The sequence below is a fragment of the Panthera onca genome, chromosome E1 (genome assembly GCF_046562875.1).
Source record: "Panthera onca isolate mPanOnc1 chromosome E1, mPanOnc1 haplotype 2, whole genome shotgun sequence".
Classification (NCBI taxonomy): Eukaryota; Metazoa; Chordata; class Mammalia; order Carnivora; family Felidae; genus Panthera; species Panthera onca.
Window position 1 is genome coordinate 44,691,555 of NC_138352.1, and position 19,577 is coordinate 44,711,131.

The 19,577-nt window shown below is 36.0% G+C and overlaps 1 protein-coding gene across 7 annotated transcripts in view; it reads left to right on the forward strand.

Moving 5' to 3' along the window:
* The window catches only part of TRIM37 (tripartite motif containing 37), a 145,761-nt gene that overhangs the window by 11,058 nt on the left and 115,126 nt on the right, over nt 1-19,577 (forward strand). For all 7 annotated transcript variants that reach the window (XM_078437364.2, XM_060647748.3, XM_078437363.2 and 4 more), the window contains exons 3-8: nt 984-1,024; nt 4,707-4,823; nt 7,975-8,062; nt 10,945-11,067; nt 15,478-15,601; nt 16,954-17,021. In XM_078437364.2, the coding sequence (XP_078293490.1) occupies nt 984-1,024; nt 4,707-4,823; nt 7,975-8,062; nt 10,945-11,067; nt 15,478-15,601; nt 16,954-17,021 (561 nt within the window). The remainder of the gene's footprint in view (nt 1-983; nt 1,025-4,706; nt 4,824-7,974; nt 8,063-10,944; nt 11,068-15,477; nt 15,602-16,953; nt 17,022-19,577) is intronic.

The window sequence follows — 19,577 nt, forward strand, 5'->3', positions numbered from 1 at the left end:
CAAGAGAGGTGTGGGCTGAAACCAGCCCTAGAAGAGTGCTGTGGATTTAGCAGAGCATTGTTTGAGAGGAAGAAACCTGACCCAAATCTTACTTTTGCTGAGGGACCAAAGAAATAATCTTCAAGGTTATTAAGAATAGAGGAATCCTTTTGTGTCTGTTTTCTTTTTCTTCCAGCTTTATATTGTTTGCTGTGAAGTACCTTTGTCCTTATTATCTCTTACCTTTTGTTGTCCTTTAAGGTTTCCTTGGGAATTTCATTTCTGAGTTAATTATTTGACTTTAAAAAGCTTAACCATGATCCTATTGTTTTTGGAAAGGTATTCAAATAATCTTCGCATCTCCTTTGTATATGGTGTAAAACTACTCCCTATCCAGTAATAATTAAAACAATTAACTCAATAGAATTTGAAGTTTAGTGGAGATACTTTCTTATAAAAGCTTTTTATAATTACATTACTGGACTGTAGAGCTCTTAAGATGTAAAGTTCTGTTGTATTGCTTATTCATATTTTAGGTCTAATGTATATATCCAAAATTCATAATCCATATTCAAAATTAGCTTTTCAGAAAGGAATTTAGTAGTACCTTATACTTTCTCAGGGATTTAATGAGAGATTAGATGGAAGTAAATCGTCACTGTGGTTTATTTTCAGGGGTGGTGGTTACTGTATTATTACTGATTTTGTGAAGATTATCAACATCTTCCTTGGGATAATCACATATTCTTAAGATCACTTTCTTTCCTATGAGAGAAAAGCTTCTTAACTGTTTTGGAATTAGTTCTGTCCCTTTGAAAATTTGTCCCCATCATAATGATAATGAGAGAGAGATAGTAGATTGAATGCTATTTCTGTACGTATCTCTGTAATTAATACAAGCACTAGAGAGTTAAACTCATTAAATTTTGTATTTAAGTATTCAATATGTACAAATTAAAGTAATAATTTTTCTATAATCAAAATCTAATTTTTTGCCTCCTTAGCGCTGGCTGACAGAGCAGAGAGCTCAATGTCCTCATTGCCGGTAAGTGTTTTGCTATGATTATTTGTGAATTTGGAAAATAGCAAGGTGATGGGATTAAAGTGTGCCTTAATATTCAGAGTTTTTTTGCATTCTGTCACATTTCTCCTTTTTGTAAATACAGTTGAAAAGAAAATAAGCAATGTGTCTAGATAAATGCGAACTAATTTATCTGACTTAGAATTATGTAGAGTGCAGGGGCACCTGAGTGACTCGGTTGGTTAGGTGTCTGACTTTGGCTCAGGTCACAATCTCATGGTTCGTGGGTTCAAGCCCCACATCAGGCTCTGTGCTGACAACTTGGAGCCTAGAGCCTGCTTCAGATTCTGTGTCTCCCTCTCTGACTCTCCCCTGCTCGAACTCTGTCTCTCTCTCTCTCAAAAATAAATAAACATTAAAAAAATAAAATAAAATAAAAATTATGTAGAGTGCATTAAGTACATTATTTACCATCTTTTATTTTTATTTTTTTAAAGTTCTTATTCATTTTTGAGAGAGAGAGAGAGCCAGAGAGTGTGAGTGAGCTGGGGAGGGGCAGAGAGAGAGGGAAACACAGAATCTAAAGCAGGCTCCAGGCTCAGAGCTGTTAGCACAGAGCCTGATGCCAGGCTCAAACTCATGAACAGTGAGATCGTGACCCGAGCCGAAGCCAGATGCCCAACCGACTGAGCCACCCAGGTGCCCCTGTTTACCATCTTTTAGAGAAGCATTGTTTAACTTCTTGATTTTTATAATTAAAATACAACTGAAAAGTTCTCCAACTTTCTAATTAATACAGATAAATAAAATAAAAAGACTTCTATTTCTGATACTCCCTGCCTAATCTTTTCATTAAATAACACTTTGAAAAGAAATGGTTAGATTTTATTATGTATTCTAGACATTTTTCTAAGAGTATACTGATATGTATACATTTTTCTCAAAATACCCAAATGTGATATAATTCTATTTTGGGTTTTTTTTTTTTTCATGTAAAATATGGTGGGACCTTCCTTGAAGATATGTACATATATGTCATTTTTTTAAAAAGTGTGAATAATCCACTGTATGACCGTATGTTGATTTATTTAATATGCTTATATTCAGACACATTTAATTTCCACTCTTGTTTTTTTCATATAATTGTGCCAGATTACATTGAAAGAAAGGTTTTTACCATTTACCGTTCCTAATAATAGATATAAAAGTGCCTTTTCCTCTGCCAATACTGGTTATCAATCTGTCATTTTTTTTTTTGTCATTCCATTCAATGAAAAATAGTATCTCATTTTTAATATGCTTTTTTATTTTTTAAAGTTTATTTATTTATTTTGAGAGCAAGAGTTTGTGTGTGAGCTGGGGAGGGGCAGAGAGGAGAGAGAATCCTAAGCAGGCTCTGCACTATCAGTGCAGAGTCCGATGGGGGCTTGAACCCATGAACCATGAGATCATGACCTGAGCCAAAACCAAGAGTCAGATGCTTAATTGAATGAGCCACCCAGGGGCCCAATTAACTATGCTTTTCTAAAAAATGATTGAAACTGAACATCTTTTGAGGCATATTTAGTTATATTTGTTTTGCTTAAACTACTTCATCTCATTTGTTGTCCATTTTCATCATGTATTGTTTACTTTTTTTATATTAACTTTTAAGAAAGCCAGCACTATCAAACAGAAACTTTCTGTAATGATGGAAATGTTCTGTAACTTTGCTGTTTAATTCCACTGGGTACAGTTCAACAGTGGCAGTTCAACACTTGAAATATATCTAGTTTGACTATATAATTAAATTTTATTTTTTTTTTAATAAATTGTTTTTTAATATTTATTTTATTTTTGAGAGAGAGAGACAGAGCACAAGCAGGGGAGGGACACAGAGAGAGGGAGACACAGAATCCGAAGCAGGCTCCAGGCTGAGCTGTCAGCACAGAGCCCAATGTGGGGCTCAAACCCATGAACTAACTGTAAGACCATGACCTGAGCTGAGGTTGGTTGCTTAACCGACTGAGCACCTGGGAAACAGGAGCCCCATGAAATTTTATTCTTATTTAATTTTAATTAAATTTTAGGGGTGCCTGGATGGCTTAGTCAGTTGAGCGTTGACTCTTGGTTTCAGCTCAGGTTATGGTTTCATGGTTGTGAGATTGAGCCCCGTGTCAGGCTCTGCGTGCTGAGCGTGGAGCCTGCTTGGGATTCTCTCTCCCTCCCTTTCTGCCCTTCCCCTGCTTGTGCATGCTTGCAGTCTCTCAAAAAAATAAAAAAACTTAAAAAGATAATTAAAATTTTAAATAGTCACTTGTGACTAGTGGCTGTCATTTTGGATAGTACAACTTTAAGGTATTGAGAATTCAATCTGTAATTGGAATTTTTTTTGTAAATGACATTAATGTAAAAATAAGTTGCAAACCATACTTCTCATTCAGTCTGTTATTATTTTAATAGTAATATGGTATGAATATATTGTGAGCTCTGTTTTGAGTATGTTTTTATTTGATAATTTTTTTGCAACTGTCTTCCTTCCCTTTGTATGTCGTAGTTCATGCATGTTGTAGCATATGTTAGAGTTTCATTCCTTTTTTTAAATTTTTAAAATTTTTAATGTTTATTTATTTATTTTTTAATGTTTTTACTTATTTTTGAGACAGAGAGAGACAGAGCATGAGCAGGGGAGGGGCAGAGAGAGAGGGAGACACAGAATCTGAAGTAGGCTCCAGGCTCTGAGCTGTCAGCACAGAGCCCGACGCGGGGCTTGAACTCACGGACTGTGAGATCATGACCTGAGCTGAAGTCGGATGCTTAACCAACTGAGCCACCCAGGCGCCCCCCCTTTTTTTTTTTTTTTTTTTTTTTTAACATTTTTTATTTATTTTTGGGACAGAGAGAGACAGAACATGAACGGGGGAGGGGCAGAGAGAGAGGGAGACACAGAATCGGAAACAGGCTCCAGGCTCTGAGCCATCAGCCCAGAGCCTGACGCGGGGCTCGAACTCACGGACGGCGAGATCGTGACCTGGCTGAAGTCGGACGCATAACCGACTGCGCCACCCAGGCGCCCCTAGGCGCCCCCTTTTAATGTTTATTTTTTAGAGAGAGAGAAACAGAGTGTGAGCAGGGAAAAGGCAGAGAGAGAGGGAGAGACAGAATCTGAAGCAGGCTCCAGGTTCCGAGCTGTCAGCACAGAACTTGATGCGGGGCTCAAACTCATGAAATGTGAGATCATGACCTGAGCCAAAGTCGGATGCTTAACCCACTGAGCCACCCAGGAGCCTCAGAGTTTCATTCCTTTTTAAGGCTGATTATTACTGCATCATATATATGTATCACATTCCATCTATTCATTAATCTGGTAATGGACATTTGGATTGCTTCCACTTTGGGGCTAAGGTAACTAATGCTGCTATGGTCATGGGTGTTCATCTTTTCAAGACCTGCCTTCAGTTTTTTTTGATATATACCCAGAAGTGGTATTGCTGGATTATATGGTAATTCTGTTTTTTAATATTTTGAGGTATAGTTGGCCGATAAAATTGTAAGACATTTAAAGTGTACCTTGTGATGATTTGATATGTGTGTGTATGTATTGTGAAAGGATTCTCCCCATTGATAGCACTTTCATCATCTCACATATTTACCTTTGGAATGTGTTTATGTTAGAAAATAATCTCAAATTCCTGAATTGGAGTATATGTACATATTTTTTCTCCAGTGCTCCACTCCAGCTACGAGAACTAGTAAACTGTCGTTGGGCAGAAGAAGTAACCCAGCAGCTTGATACTCTTCAACTCTGCAGTCTCACCAAACATGAAGAAAATGAAAAGGACAAGTATGCCCTCAACTTGTGTTTGAGTATTTCATAGATGTTGATAGGTGTTATTTTAACGACACTATTGAAAATTTTTTTCGTTTTATAGGTGAACACTTAAGTATTTTTCTCTTGGCATTGTATCAGTATCACTATTTTGAAAGACCCTTCTAACTCTTGATTGGGCTTCTTTTATTAGAGCCTCTGATAAAAGGAGTGGAACTGCTAGTGTTTGCTAAATCTCTCTTCTTTGTTCTTGATGTCAGCTGGCCCCTCTTCCCCTTGGTCTGCTGAAGATGCATATAGGCCATTGATAAAGAATTGTTCTGATAAATTTCCTTTATTATAAAAGCTATGTTAAATTTGGTACTATGGAAATATGCTAAATGAGCTTACAGATATTATCTAATATGCCGTTTTTTTATACTTTCATTAATTTCTTTTTGGTGTTCAGAGAAAATGTAGACGCATTTAGGTATTTTCTCTAAGCTCAGTGTACTCCGTTAGTGAGAAGCTTTTTCTTTTTTTTTTTAATGTGTATTTATTTTTGAGAGAGCAAGCATGAGCAAAGGAAGGGCAGAGAGAAAGGGGGGACAGAGGTTCAGAAGCAGCCTTTGTGCTGACAGCAGAGAGCCCAGTGCAGGGCTCAAACTCAAAACCTGCTAAGATCATGACCTGAGCCGAAGTCGGATGCTAAACCGACTGAGCTACCCAGGGGCCCCAGTGAGAATCTTTTTAAGAAATGCAACAGTATGTCTCTTTTATAGGCAACAGAAACTTAAAAAAAAATTTTGTTATTGTAGTAAAATACACTTATATAAAATATAAAATTTACTGTTGTAATTATTTTTAAGCATACAGTTCCATAGTGTTTAATATATTCACATTGTACAACCAATCTCCAGAACTTTTTCATCTTGGAAATCTGAAACTCTCCACCCATCAAACAATAATTCCCCATTCTCCTACCAGCCCTGGCAACCATCATTTCACTTTGTTTCTTTGAGTTTGACTACTCTGGATTACTCATGTTAGCAAAATTATGCAGTATTTGTCTTTTTGCTACTACCATCCTTGACTTTGCATAATGTAGCATATGTCAGAATTTCATTCCTTTTTAAGTCTGATTAATTTTCCACCATGTATTTGTATCACATTTTGTATATCTGTTCATGTGTTGGATATTTGGGTTGCTTTCACTTTTGGGCTGTTGTGAACAATGCTCATAATGTGTTCATCTTTTCTAAACCTTGCCTTCAAGTTTTGTTTGTTTGTTTGTTTGTTTTAAGGATTTTTAAGTAATCTCTACACCCAATGTGAGGCTTGTACTCACAACTCTGAGATCAAGAGTTGCATGCTGGGTGTGCCTGGGTGACTCAGTAGGTTAAGCATCCATCTCGGCTCAGGTCATGATCTCACAGTTTGTAAGTTCTAGCCCTGCATCAGGCTCTGTGCTGACAGTTCGGAGCCTGCTTCAGATTCTGTGTCTCCCCGTCTCTCTCTGCCCCTCCCCTGCTAGTGCTCTGTCTCTCTGTTTCTCTCTCTAAAAAATAAATAAACCTAAGAGTTGCATGCTGTATTGACTTAGCCAGCCAGGCACCCCTTTTTTGCATATATACTTGGCAGTGGTATTGTTAGATTATATGGAATTTTGTTTTTAATACATTGAGGAACCTCCATAGTGTTTTCCATGGCAGCTGTACCATCTTATATTCCTACCAACAATATACAGGATTCCAGTTTCTCCACATCCTTCCCAAAACTTGTTTTGTTTTTTAATAATAGCCATCTTAATGAGTATGAAGAAATATCTTGTTGTTTTGATTTGCATTTATCTGATGATTAGGATGTTGAACATCTTTTTATATGCTTGTTGGTTACTTGTATATCTGTGGAGAAAAATGTCTGTTAAAGTCCTTTGCCCATATTTTAATCAGGTTTTTTTGTTTTTTTGCTTTTGTTTTTTACTGTTGAGTTGTAGTAGTTCTTTATGTATTTTGGGTATTAACTCCTTTATTAGGTACAGGATTTCCAAATATAGTCTCCTATTCCATAGATTGGCCTTTCACTCTGTTTCTTGTATCCTTTGATGTACAGAAGTTTTAAATTTTGATGTAGTCTAATTTATTTATTTTTTACCTCTGTTGCATGTGCTTTTGGTGTCATATTTAAGAAATAATTTCCAAATCCAATATTGTGGATTCTCCTTTATGTTTTCCTTTATGAAGCTTTTCCTTAATGTTTTCTTATAAGAGTTACATAGTTTTAGGTCTTATGTTTAGGTCTTTGATCTACTTTGATTTAAATTTTGCATATGATATAAGCTAAAGGTGTTTGTCTGCTAGGGTTGCCATAACAGAATACCACAGGTTGGCTTACATAACAGAAATTTATTTTCTAATGGTTTTGGAGGCTGAAAGTTTAAGGTCAATGTATTATCAAGGTTGTTTCTGGTGAAGCCTTTCTCTTTGACTTGGATAAGGCTCCTCCTCACATACTCCTGGTGTCTTTCTCTTCTTGTATAGACAGCAGTTTTGTGGGGTGAGGGTTCTCCCCTTATGACCTCATTTGACCTTCATCACCTCCTTAAAGGCCGTATCTCCAAATACATTTACATTAGGCCTCCAAAAGGAATTTGGGGAGGATGAAGTTCAGTTCGCAACCAGGTCCAAATTCATGTTTTGCATGTGGATATACAACTTAAGGGGAAACTCATTTTTTAAAATTGAGCTGTTCATTTCTCATGAGAATATGGCATTACGTTATACAATTGCGTGTGTCTTGATTATTTTTAGCATTGGCCACATGTGGGACACGCATACATGTTTGGGTAGGTATAGACTCATAATGTGATTTGCCCAAAATGTGAACTTATCTTCTACAGTAATGCTAGGAAATGATGTTGTATTTATACTTTATTTAGAAATTAGTCTGCATTTTTCATATGATTTTAAAGTCTTTATCAATTAATGAAAACAGTACTTAAAATTTGCGTCCACATGTGATTCTTTAGCTTAATTTATGAAAGCTATGGAATGTATTTTATATTGTTTGCTGAGATATTGTTTAAAATTGATTGACCTGTTTCCCAAATGTAGGAATTTGTTGAGGTAATTATGTTTTAGTTTTAATTTATTTAATTTAAATGGTATTGTCTTTTCATAACATATAGATGTGAAAATCACCATGAAAAACTTAGTGTATTTTGCTGGACTTGTAAGAAGTGTATCTGCCATCAGTGTGCACTTTGGGGAGGAATGGTGAGTAGAACAAATTTAGCACATTACTTTTAGTTAGAGACTAGAAAGCACTGAAATACTTGTTTGATTTAGATAGAAAATAATATTTTACTCTTGTTTATAAAGTTGAAAATTAAATATGTCTAATTTTAGCAGAAGGTATCATACCACAGACTTCTTTTGTGGGAGATGTTGATGTGGGATGTTTACCTCTTACATAAATATATATTTTAATGGAAAACCTATAAAATTTGGGGCACCTGGGTGACCCAGTCAGTTGAGTGTCCGACTTCGGCACAGGTCATGATCTCATGGCTTGTGAGTTCGAGCCCCTGCGTTGGGTTCCATGCTGACAGCTCAGAGCCTGGAGCCTAGTTCAGATTCTGTCTCCTCTCTCTGCCCCTCCCCCACTTGCCCCATGTCTGTGACTGTCTGTCTCTCTCTTTCTCTCTCAAATACAAAGAAACATTTAAAAAAATGTATAAAATTTATATTCATTAGCAAATCTTTTATTGTAGGATCAAGGTCTTATCTTTGATTAAAGGTCAGTTGATCTGATGTCCTGGCCACAATTTCCAATTTTGGTTTCTTTAAAATGGAACAATAACTTGGGGCGCCTGGGTGGATCAGTCGGTTGAGCGTCCGACTTCGGCTCCAGTCATGATCTTGCGGTTTGTGAGTTTGAGCCCCGCGTCGGGCTCTGTGCTGACAGCTCAGAGCCTGGAGCCTGCTTCCGAATCTGTGTTCCCCTTTCTCTCTGCCCCACTCCTGCTTGTGCTCTGTCCCTGTCTTTCAAAAATGAATAAACATTAAAGAAAATTAAAAAAAAAAAATGGAACAATAACTTTAGGTATTTGTGAAACAATACGAATGCAAACATCTGGATCTTATAATTTTTTTTCTTTTCCAATCTAATTCAAAAGTAGTTTTTTAAGGTATTGTACCTTTTATCAAGTCTAAAACATTCAAGTTAGTTTTCCTGGAAATAGCTTTTATTTCATAGTTTTCTTATTGTCTGATTAATATTTAATTAAAAGTGTACTTATAGGTACAATTAATGTAAATAGGCTTGAAAATTAAAACAGTAGGTTATTGGGGCTCTGGGGTGGCTCAGTCAGTTTGGCGACCGACTTCGACTCAGGTCATGATCTTGCAATTTGTGAGTTCAAGCCCTATGTCAGGCTCTGTGCTGATAGCTCGGAGCCTGGAGCCTGCTTTGGATTCTGTGTCTCCCACTCTTCCTCGTGCTCGGTCTCTGTCTCTCAAAAATGTTAAAAAAAAGAAAACGATAGATTCTTGGTGGGGAGAGTTAGTTACAGTAGGAGTAGAAAGTTGTTAGATAACTAGACATATCTGTCAGCAATGAGAATTGATCACTCTTGGGGCATTAGCATATTTTAGGGAGAGAATGACAGGCAACTTGGTTGAGTAGAGCTCAATATAGAATTTTCTGTTAGGATTTGAATAATGTGTTTCTAATTTGAGGAATAGAAAAATTGAATTCTTACAATTTAGTTCTTAAATGCATGGGTTTGGTAAGCAATGGAAACATTCTTTTCTATACTTTAAGTGGACATGCAAAAATCTACATCTTTTTTTCTTAGAGACTATGTTTAGGTGCTTTGGTTGGATAAGACAATGCTAGTGAGGACTTTTCCATTAATAGGTAGTTTCTTACAATATAAATTCAAGTTCTATATATTAAGAGAGTTATAAGTTATAGTACTAAAATTGGACAGAAAATTGGTTTTAGGGGGCACCTGGGTGGCTCAGTTGGTTAAGTGTCCGACTTCGGCTCAAGTCGTGATCTTGCCGTTCGTGAGTTTGAGATCTGTATCTGAGCTGTCAGCACAGAGCTGACCTGCTTTGAATTGTGTCTCCCCCTCTCTATCTGCCCCTCTCCTGCTCGCACTCTGTCCCTCTCTCTAAAAAATAAACATTAAAAAAAAAGAAACTTGGTTGTTAGCCCTCAAAAATTATTTGAATACAAATGGATTAATGAGTCTTCTGTCTCTACAGTAATTCTTTGTGGCGTAAGGAATGAGTGTATTGCTTTGCTAACAGTGTCCTTTCAGTGTCTTACTAATTCAGTTGTGCTAGAGACTGGCGGTTTAGTGATAAACAATATAGATATCAAACAGTTCTGTATATTTAATCGTCGTAATAGGTATTAGGGATATTTATGCAGTGCTGATAACTGTGAATAACTTTGGGACCTGACCCTGTAAGACTGAGCTAAGCTCCCAAGGATGAGTAGTAATTAAAAGGTGAAGAGTTTGGGGAGGGAAGATGAAGGAAAATTGTTTTTGAGTAAGAAGGAGTTACTTTTCCAAAGGCCTACTGGAAAGAAGTTTGAGAACTTGAAAAGGCTAGTGCTGATGAAGAAGAAAGTGGCAAATAAAATTGTGTCAGGTGGTTGGAACCATGGTTAAAGATTTTGGTTCTTTTTAATGAGTAAAGATTTCTAGATAAATGTAAACATCTTGCTACAGTTCTTTAAAAAAATTTTTTTTTAATGTTTATTTTTGAGAGAGAGAGTGCGCAAGCAGAGGAGGGGCAGAGAGAGATGGAGACACAGAATCTGAAGCTCGCTCTAGGCTTTGACTGTCAGCACAGAGCCCTACGTAGGGCTTGAACTCATGGACAGTGAGATCATGACCTGCGCCAAAGTTGGATGCTTGACTGACTGAGCCACCCAAGCCACCCCTATGCTACAATCTTTAAGGATTTCCTATATGGGCCAAGTGATTTTAAGGAAGCTCTGGTTGATTTTAACAAAGTAAAGACAGCCAAAAAAGTAAACTACTAACCAGTTTATTAGCATCCATAGAGTGTTAATAAAGAAATGTAAATGAATAAGGTAAAAGAAAATGTTCTAAAATTATTCTTATTACTTCAAATAGCATGGTGGACATACCTTTAAACCTTTGGCAGAAATTTATGAGCAGCATGTTACTAAAGTGAATGAAGAAGTAGCCAAACTTCGTCGGCGTCTCATGGAACTGATCAGCTTAGTTCAAGAAGTGGTAAGACTACTACTAAAAGATCATTATCCGTTTTATAGTTTATCATATATAATATATATGTTTTTGCAGTAGAAATCAATTATATTGAAATTGATACTTGAAAATTTGATAAAGTATATTTATAGTCAGTTTTACCAACTTCAAACAGCTAAGGAATTTGCATCTAAACCCCTGGCCTGTTCCACAGTCGGAGCCAGAGAATTGCCTTATGCAGAAATAAAGAATCAATGAATGAGTTAAATAAGCCTGTTTGATACAGAGTCAATAATTCACTCCTAAACAATCAATACTGACTTTTAAAAAGTCATTAAGTCATTCATTCTTTGGACTCCCAGGTTTCGGGAGAGTTTCTGCTACCAATAAATGAACTGTTTCTGATGTCTTGAATTAGAACTCTGCAGAATTGAAAGAGTAATATTTAACACTACTCTTTAGATACCTTATGGGTCAAACAGCTTTGGTAAGCTATTTACCATTTGAAATATTATTTGGGGAAATGTGTTAAGTTTCAAACATTTAAGTACTGAATGTACTTTTGAAATATATTTTGTTTAATGTTGCTAGAAGGCCAGTTGTAACTAGTGAGTTTTACAGACCATTCCTAACTTAAGATATCTTTGTTTTACCCTTTCAGGAATGAAGATTCAAACCATTGTTTATAGTAGTGTTTCTGAGTTGTGTGTATGCTACCTACAAAGTAGTTTTGGAATATAAACAAGTTGAAAGACTTCTCTTTGGACTTCATCTAACTACCTTTCTTTTCTTTTCTCTTGGCAACATTATTTGGTTGTTAGGGAGGGTGTTCTAGGTTGATTTTCTTATTGTTTGTATTTATAATAACAGTAAGTATAGGAAAGATTGCTTTTTTAATTTTGGTAGCATCCTGTTGTGAAATCTACAATGTACTCTGGAGTCTTTGAAAATTCTATTTTTTTTCCTCTGTTCTGAAAAAAATTAAAAACTATGTAAACTGGAATAGATATGTTTTCTTTTTATGTGTATTTTTTAGAGACAGAGTGAGAGAGCACGCGCTCACGTGCACGCAAGTTGGGGAGGGGCAGAGAGAGGGAGAGAGGATGAAAAGCAGGCTCTGTGCTGACAGCAGAGAGCTCGATGCAGGGCTCAAACTCATGAACTGCGAGATCATGACCTGAGCCGAAGTTGGACACTTAACCAATGGAGTCACCCAGGCGCCGGAAGAATAGATAATGGTTTTTGAGTTTTTATTTGTTCTAGGGTTTTGCATGATGTGAACCTGGTATTAGTATATATTTTTATTTTTGTATAGTGGTTTTCTATCAGAGATATGATTGGGGCTTTGAGTATGTATGTATTTTGTATATGGTACCTGAACCATTTATTTTTTAAGATTTTATTTTACTTTTAAGTAATCTCTATACCCAGCTGGGGCTCAAACTCACCACCCAGAGATCAAGAGTTTCACACTCCACTGACTGAGCCAGCCAGACTCCCCAAACAATTTTTTTGTAATTGTCTTACGCTGTTAAAATAGCATGTACTTTATTATGTTTTATTTTTAAGAATATCATTCCTGATTTGGTTCAGTGCACAGTTTTTTAAAACAGTGAGTTTCCTGATATGTAAACAATTAAAAAGTATTATTGGCTTGGGGCACCTGGGTGGCTCAGTTGGTTGAGCCTCTGATTCTTGATTTTAGCTCAGATCATGATCTCACAGTTCATGTGATCGAGCCTTGTGTCAGTCTCTGCACTGACAGCAAGGGGCCTGCTTTGGATTCTCTCTCCCTCTTCCGCTCACGTTATCTCCCCCCCGCCCCCCAAATAAGTAAACATTTTTTTTCTTCCAGTATGACCATTATTAGGTAATGCTGATATTTTGATACTTTATTAGGTAATGCTGATATTTTTATCCCTATTTAATACACTCCTTTATTTTTTTATTTTTATGTATTTATTTAATTTTATTTTTTAATTTAAATCCAAGGTAGTTAACATACAGTGTAATAATGATTTTAGGAATAGAATTTAGTGATTCATCACTAAATGTACATGTAATATCCAGTGCTCATCCCAACAAGTGCTCTCAATGCCCATCGCCCATGTAGCCCTTCCCCCCACCCAACTCCTTGCCAGCCACCCTCTGTTCTCTGTATTTAAGAGTCTCTTATTGTTTGTCTCCCTCTTTGTTTTTATCTTATTTTTCTTCACTTTCCCTTTTTTGTTTCTTAAATTGCACATATGAGTGAAATCATATGGTATTTGTCTTTCTCTGACTGACTTATTTTGCTTAGCATAATACCCTCCATTTCCACCCATGTTGTTGGAAATGGCAAGATTTCATTCTTTTTCATCATTGAGCAATATTCCATTGTTATATATATGTGTGTATATACACACATACACCACATTTTTAATTTTTTGAGGAACGTCCATACTGTTTTCCAGAGTGGCTGCACCAGTTTGCATTCCCAACAGTGCAAAAGGGTTCCCCTTTCTCCACATCCTCGCCAACATCTTTGTTGCCTGAATTGTTCATTTTAGCCACTCTGACCAGTGTGAGGTGGTATCTCATTGTGGTTATGATTTGTATTTCCCTGATGGTACGTGATGTTGAACATCTTTTCATGTGTCTGTTAGCCATCTGGATGTTAGCCACTTATTTGGAAAAGTGTCTATTCATGTCTTTTGCCCATTTCTTCAGTAGATTATTTGTTTTTTGGGTATTGAGTTCTTCATGGGTTTTGGATACTCTTTATCAGATGTGTCATTTGCAAATATCTTCTCCCATTTTGTAGGCTGCCTTTTAGTTTTTTTGGTTGTTTCCTTCACCGTGCAGAAGCTTTTTATCTTGATGAAGTCCCAATAGTTCACTTTTGCTTTTGTTTCCCTTGATTCTAAAGATGTGACTAGTAAGAAGTTGCTATGGCCAAGGTCAAAGAGGTTGCTGCCTGCCTTCTCTAGGATTTTAATGGCTTCTTGTCTTACGTTTAGGTCTTTAATCCATTTTTAGTTTATTTTTGTGTATGGTGTAAGAAATTGGTCCAGGTTTATTCTTCTGCATGTTGCTATCCAGTTTTCCCAATACCTTTGCTGAAGAGACTTCTTTCCATTGGATATTCTTTACTACTTTGTCAAAGATTAGTTGGCCATATGTTTATGGGTCCATTTCTGGGTTCTCTATTCTGTTCACTGATCTGTGTGTCTGTTTTTGTGCCAGTACCGTACTGTCTTGATGATTACAGCTTTGTAATATAGCTTGAGGTCTGGAATTGGGATGCCTCCAGCTTTGGTTCTCTTTTCTTTTTTTTCTTTTTAATTTTTTTTGTTTTAATTTTTTCTTTTTAAGTTTATTTATTTTGAGAGAGAGCATGAGCAGGGGAGGGGCAGAGAGAGAATCCCAAGCAGGATACATGCCATCCATGCCCGATGTGGATGTGGGGCTTGAACCCACAAATCGTGAGATATGTCCTAAGCTGAAATCAGGGGCCAGATGCTTAACCACCTGAGTCACTCAGGCGCCCCTGGTTTTCTTTTTCTACATTACTTTGGCTATTCAGGGTCTTTTCTGGTTCCATACAAATTTTAGAATTATTTGTTCTAGCTCTGTGAATAATGCTGGTATTAATTTGATAGGGATTACATTGAATATGTAGATTGCTTTGGGTAGTGTCGACATTTTAACAATATTTGTTCTTCCAATCCATGAGCATGGAATGTTTTTCCATTTCTTTGTGTCTTCAATTTCTTTCATAAACTCTCTCTACTTTTTAGTGCATAGATCTTTCACTTTGGTTAGGTTTATTCCCATGTATTTTATGGTTTTTGGTGCAATTGTAAATGGGATTGATTCCTTGATTTCTCTTTCTGCTGCTTCATTATTGGTGTATAGAAATGCAGCCGATTTGTGTACATTGATTTTATATCCTGCAACTTTGCTGAATTCATGGGTCAGTTTTAGCAGTTTTTTGGTAGAGTCTTTTGGGTGTTCCAGTCATGTTGTCTGTGAAGTGTGAGAGTTTGACTTCCTCCTTGCAGATTTGGATGCCTTTTATTTCTTTTTGTTGTTTGATTGCTGAGGCTATCTAACACTATGTTGAATAACACTGGTGAGAGTGGATATCCCTGTCGTGTTCCTGAACTTTGGGGGAAAGGTCTGTTTTTCTCAAGGATGGTATTAATTGTGGGTTTTTCATATATGGCCTTTATGATCTCGAGGTATGTTCATTCTGTCTCTACTTTCTTGAGGATTTTTATCAGGAAAGTATGTTGTATTTTGTCAAAATTAAATGAACATTTTTAAAAAAATATTATTGGCTTACATAAAAGAGGAAATCAACTGACTTTAAGAATAATTGCAGTGATTGCATTAATGTGTGTTTGCTTCGATTTTAAAAATTCTTCAAATTTTTTTTACTTGTTCACCTTCTAGGAAAGAAATGTAGAAGCTGTACGAAATGCAAAAGATGAGCGTGTTCGGGAAATTAGGAATGCAGTGGAGATGATGATTGCACGATTAGACACACAGCTGAAGAATAAGCTTATAACACTAATGGGTGAGTGGTTTTCTATGCTGTTGGGATATTTGATGCTTTGAACCAATCTAGAAAGAATCAAATAGGCTAGGGAGGAAAAGATTGGTTTCAAAAATAAAAGTTCCACTTATTAAATGTCCCTTTATCAAATAATATTATACCTAATTAATATAACTCCTGCTAACCTCTTGGGTATGTATGCTTCTAGAAATGGCCTGATTTGGCAAGCATGCCTGCCTTTCATCATCTTTTTTTTTCCCCCCAACATGTAAAGTGGTTTCTTCTTTTTCTTTTTTATTTCTACCTTTTTTTAAAGTTTTTTCTTTTTTTTTTCCTACTTTTTTAATAGTAATTCTATAATGATAATTCATTTATTCTTGTGTGTTTCCAGCTTCTTAAGACTGTTCCTGTCTGGGCATTGTTTTTTGTTTTCACAGGTTTTTATGTTTAAAGAACATATCTTTTGCTGACATGTAATGTAACATCTGGCCAACTTAACTATATTCTTCTTTTTAAGCCACAGTTAAATTTTGCAGGGGGGAATTACTTCAGAAGAGTTGATTGAGTAAAAAATTTACTTTGCTAGATCTTTTATATTCCTTTAGAAGAAACAATAACCTTAATGTCTTTCCAGAGTATAGTATTATGTATTCTTTTATGAATTTAATTGACCTTAATTGCAGTTTGTCTAGAACTATAGTTATGGTTGATTCTGAAATCCCCTTGTCAAAGCTACTACAATATTAGATTGAACCTTTTTCTTTTTTTTTTTTTTTAAATGTTTACTTATTTTAGAGAGTATGTGCACGAGCAGGGGAGGGGCAGAGGGAGAGGGAGAGAGAAGCCCAAGCAGGCTCCGCACTATTAGTGCAGAGCCCAATGCAGGACTTGTCCCTACAACTGTGAGATCATGACGTGAGCCAGAATCAAGAGTGAGACGCTCAACCAACTGAGTCACCCAGGTACCCCTAAATGGAACCTTTTAAAGTTCTGGTGAGGGGCGCCTGGGTGGCTCAGTCGGTTGAGCGTCCGACTTCAGCTCAGGTCACGATCTCGCGGTCCGTGAGTTCGAGCCCCGCGTCAGGCTCTGGGCTGATGGCTCAGAGCCTGGAGCCTGCTTCCGATTCTATGTCTCCCTCTCTCTCTGCCCCTCGCCCGTTCATGCTCTGTCTCTCTCTGTCTCAAAAATAAATAAATGTTAAAAAAAAATTTAAAAAATAAATAAATAAATAAAATAAAGTTCTGGTGAAATTTTTTAGGGTAGCTATAGTGAAGTTTCACATAATTGAAATTGATTCTTTGTTATTGACTATGTTCAGTGAAAGTTAATTTTATTCTTAAACCAGTGTTGGTGTTTTGCTGTTTTTAAATAGGTCAGAAGACCTCTCTAACACAAGAAACAGAGCTGTTGGAATCCCTACTTCAGGAGGTAGAGCACCAGGTGATGAAATAATAAATGAAATTTGATAAAATCTATCCACAGGCTTTAAAAATTATTTATTATGGCTTTAGTTTGCATTTGTCTTATAACTAATGTTGTTAAGCATCCTTTCGTGAACTTACTTGCCATCCCTTTATCTTCTTTATTGAAGTGTCTTTTGAGGTCATAGCTAAGAAATTTTTACCTAATGCAGCATTGCAAAAAGTTTTTCTTAATGTTTTCTTGCAGAGGTTTTGTAGTTTTTGGTTTTATATTTAGGTTTATGGTTGTCTTTGAATTTTATGTTATTATTATTTTTTTTAATGTTTATTTATTTATTTTGAGAGAAAGGCAGGGACTCCCTGAGAGGAAGAGAGGGAATCCCAAGTAGGCTCCACACTGTCAGTGCAGAGCCCGACATGGGTCTCGATCTCATGAACCATGAGATTATCACCTGAACGGAAACCAAGAGTTGGACGCTTAACCAACTGAGCCATCCAGGCACGCTATTGTGTTTTTTTAATGTGAGGTGTGGATCCAATGTAGTTTTTTGCTTTTGTTATTTGTTTATGGCTGTTTTTTCTAGCACCATTTGTTGAAGACCAGCCTTTCTGCACTGAATTGTCCTTGTATCTTTTTAAAAAACTAGTTGTCCATATATACATTGGTCTATTTTTAGACTCTGTTCTGTTCCACTGATTTATTTTTATGCCAATACCACACTATTTTTCATTACTGTCGCTTTATTTATTTATTTTTTTGTCATTCTATGGCCAAATCTGGTCACCAAGGTTGTTTTATTTGACTCCTATGTTAACACATATATTTTTAAAACAGACATTTTAAAGCAGATGATTTTACATGAAAACCTAGATTCCTAACTAAATTTGAATGAAATCAACTTAGATCAAATATTTGATTATGAAAAAAAATTAAAGTACTAGAAGAAAACATGAATTGATATTTGTATACTCTTGGGACTATCAAATGGCTTTCTAATAAATACCTGAAGTCCAAAGGTCATAAACCTTTGGCAAAAGAATTATAAACATCTATATGGCAGAGAGCGTGACAGAAAGAGATAAGAGGAGAAGGAGGAGAAAGAAATGGAGGAAGAAAGAGCAGGAGGAGGAGGAGGAGGAGAAGAAAAATTTGTCAAAAGACAAATTAGGAAACCAAATTTGTAATATATATATAGTAGACAAATGCTAAAATATCCCTAATATCTGTGAACTTCATCAAAATTAATAAGAAAATTATTAAATTACCATTAGAAAAAGAAGATAGAATTGGGAATTCACAGAAAAAATATAAGTGGCCAAATAAACAAATGAAAAGATGCTTAGTAACTTAACAGTTAAATAAAAAATAATAAGATACAATTCACTCATCACACTGGCAAATGTTAAAAAGATTAATAATACCCAGTATTGGCAAAAATATGAAGGGAATAGACACTTTTGTACAGTGATGGGTCAGAAATAGAAAACACAGGGTATTTGACATTAGTCCTTAAAAATTTAAATATGCCTTTCCTTTGACTTGCACAGTTGCACTTCTACATTTATTTTATACACATTGAAAAATGTTTACATAAAAATGTTTATTGTAGAATATTTGTTATAATGAAAAATTTAAAACTAATTTAAATGTCCAAATCAATAGAAATATTAGATAAATTGTAGATTCAGACAATGTAACACCAAGAACTCCCAGGAAAAAATAAAGACATTAAAAAATTTATGTAACATATTATTAGATGAAAAGTGTGTGTGTACCTAATGATCTTATTTAAAATTTTGTTTTAATGTTTATTTTTGAGAGAGAGAGAGAGAGTGAGTCTGCGCGGGGGAGGGGCAGAGAGAGAGGAAGGCACAGAATCTGAAGCAGGCTCCAGGCTCTGAGCTGTTAGCACAGAGCCCAATGTGGGGCTCAAACTCACGAACTATGAGATCATGGCCTGAGCTGAAGTTGGATGCTTAACCGACTGAGCCACCGAGGTACCCCTATAATGATCTTATTTTAAAAGAATTATATGTGGGAGAAATCCCGGAAAGTATACACAAACTATTAATAGCTATCTTCTCTGGTGGGATTATTTTATACATTTCTCTGTTCAGTTTTTAACTAGAGTATATTTCTTCTGTAAACTTTGCTCACCTGGGGAAAAAAAAAGCTATATAGATATTTTATGTTTCCTTTAGTATCTGCTTTCTCCTTATTTCTTTCTAGGAAACTAGTATCTTGGGCTATCTGAAGAAGAGATTTTTTTATTTTCTCTAAATCCCCCTCCATCCAAGGACCCCATGCACTTAACACATTTACAATCGAGAAAATAAATGGGAAGAGGCTGTCTCCAGTCCTATATGCTCAATCTTTACTTAGGCTTAAGAAGAATACAGTTTAGTAGTGTGTACTTCAGAGACCAGGACAGTGCATGTGTGCAGCCATGGGCAAACTGTTTAATTCAGTTTCCCTCTCCATAAACCAGTCACAATAATATCTAATTATTAGAATGGCTATAGGGATTGAATGAGAATATAAATGCCTGGCATATGGTAATTACTTGCTAAGTAG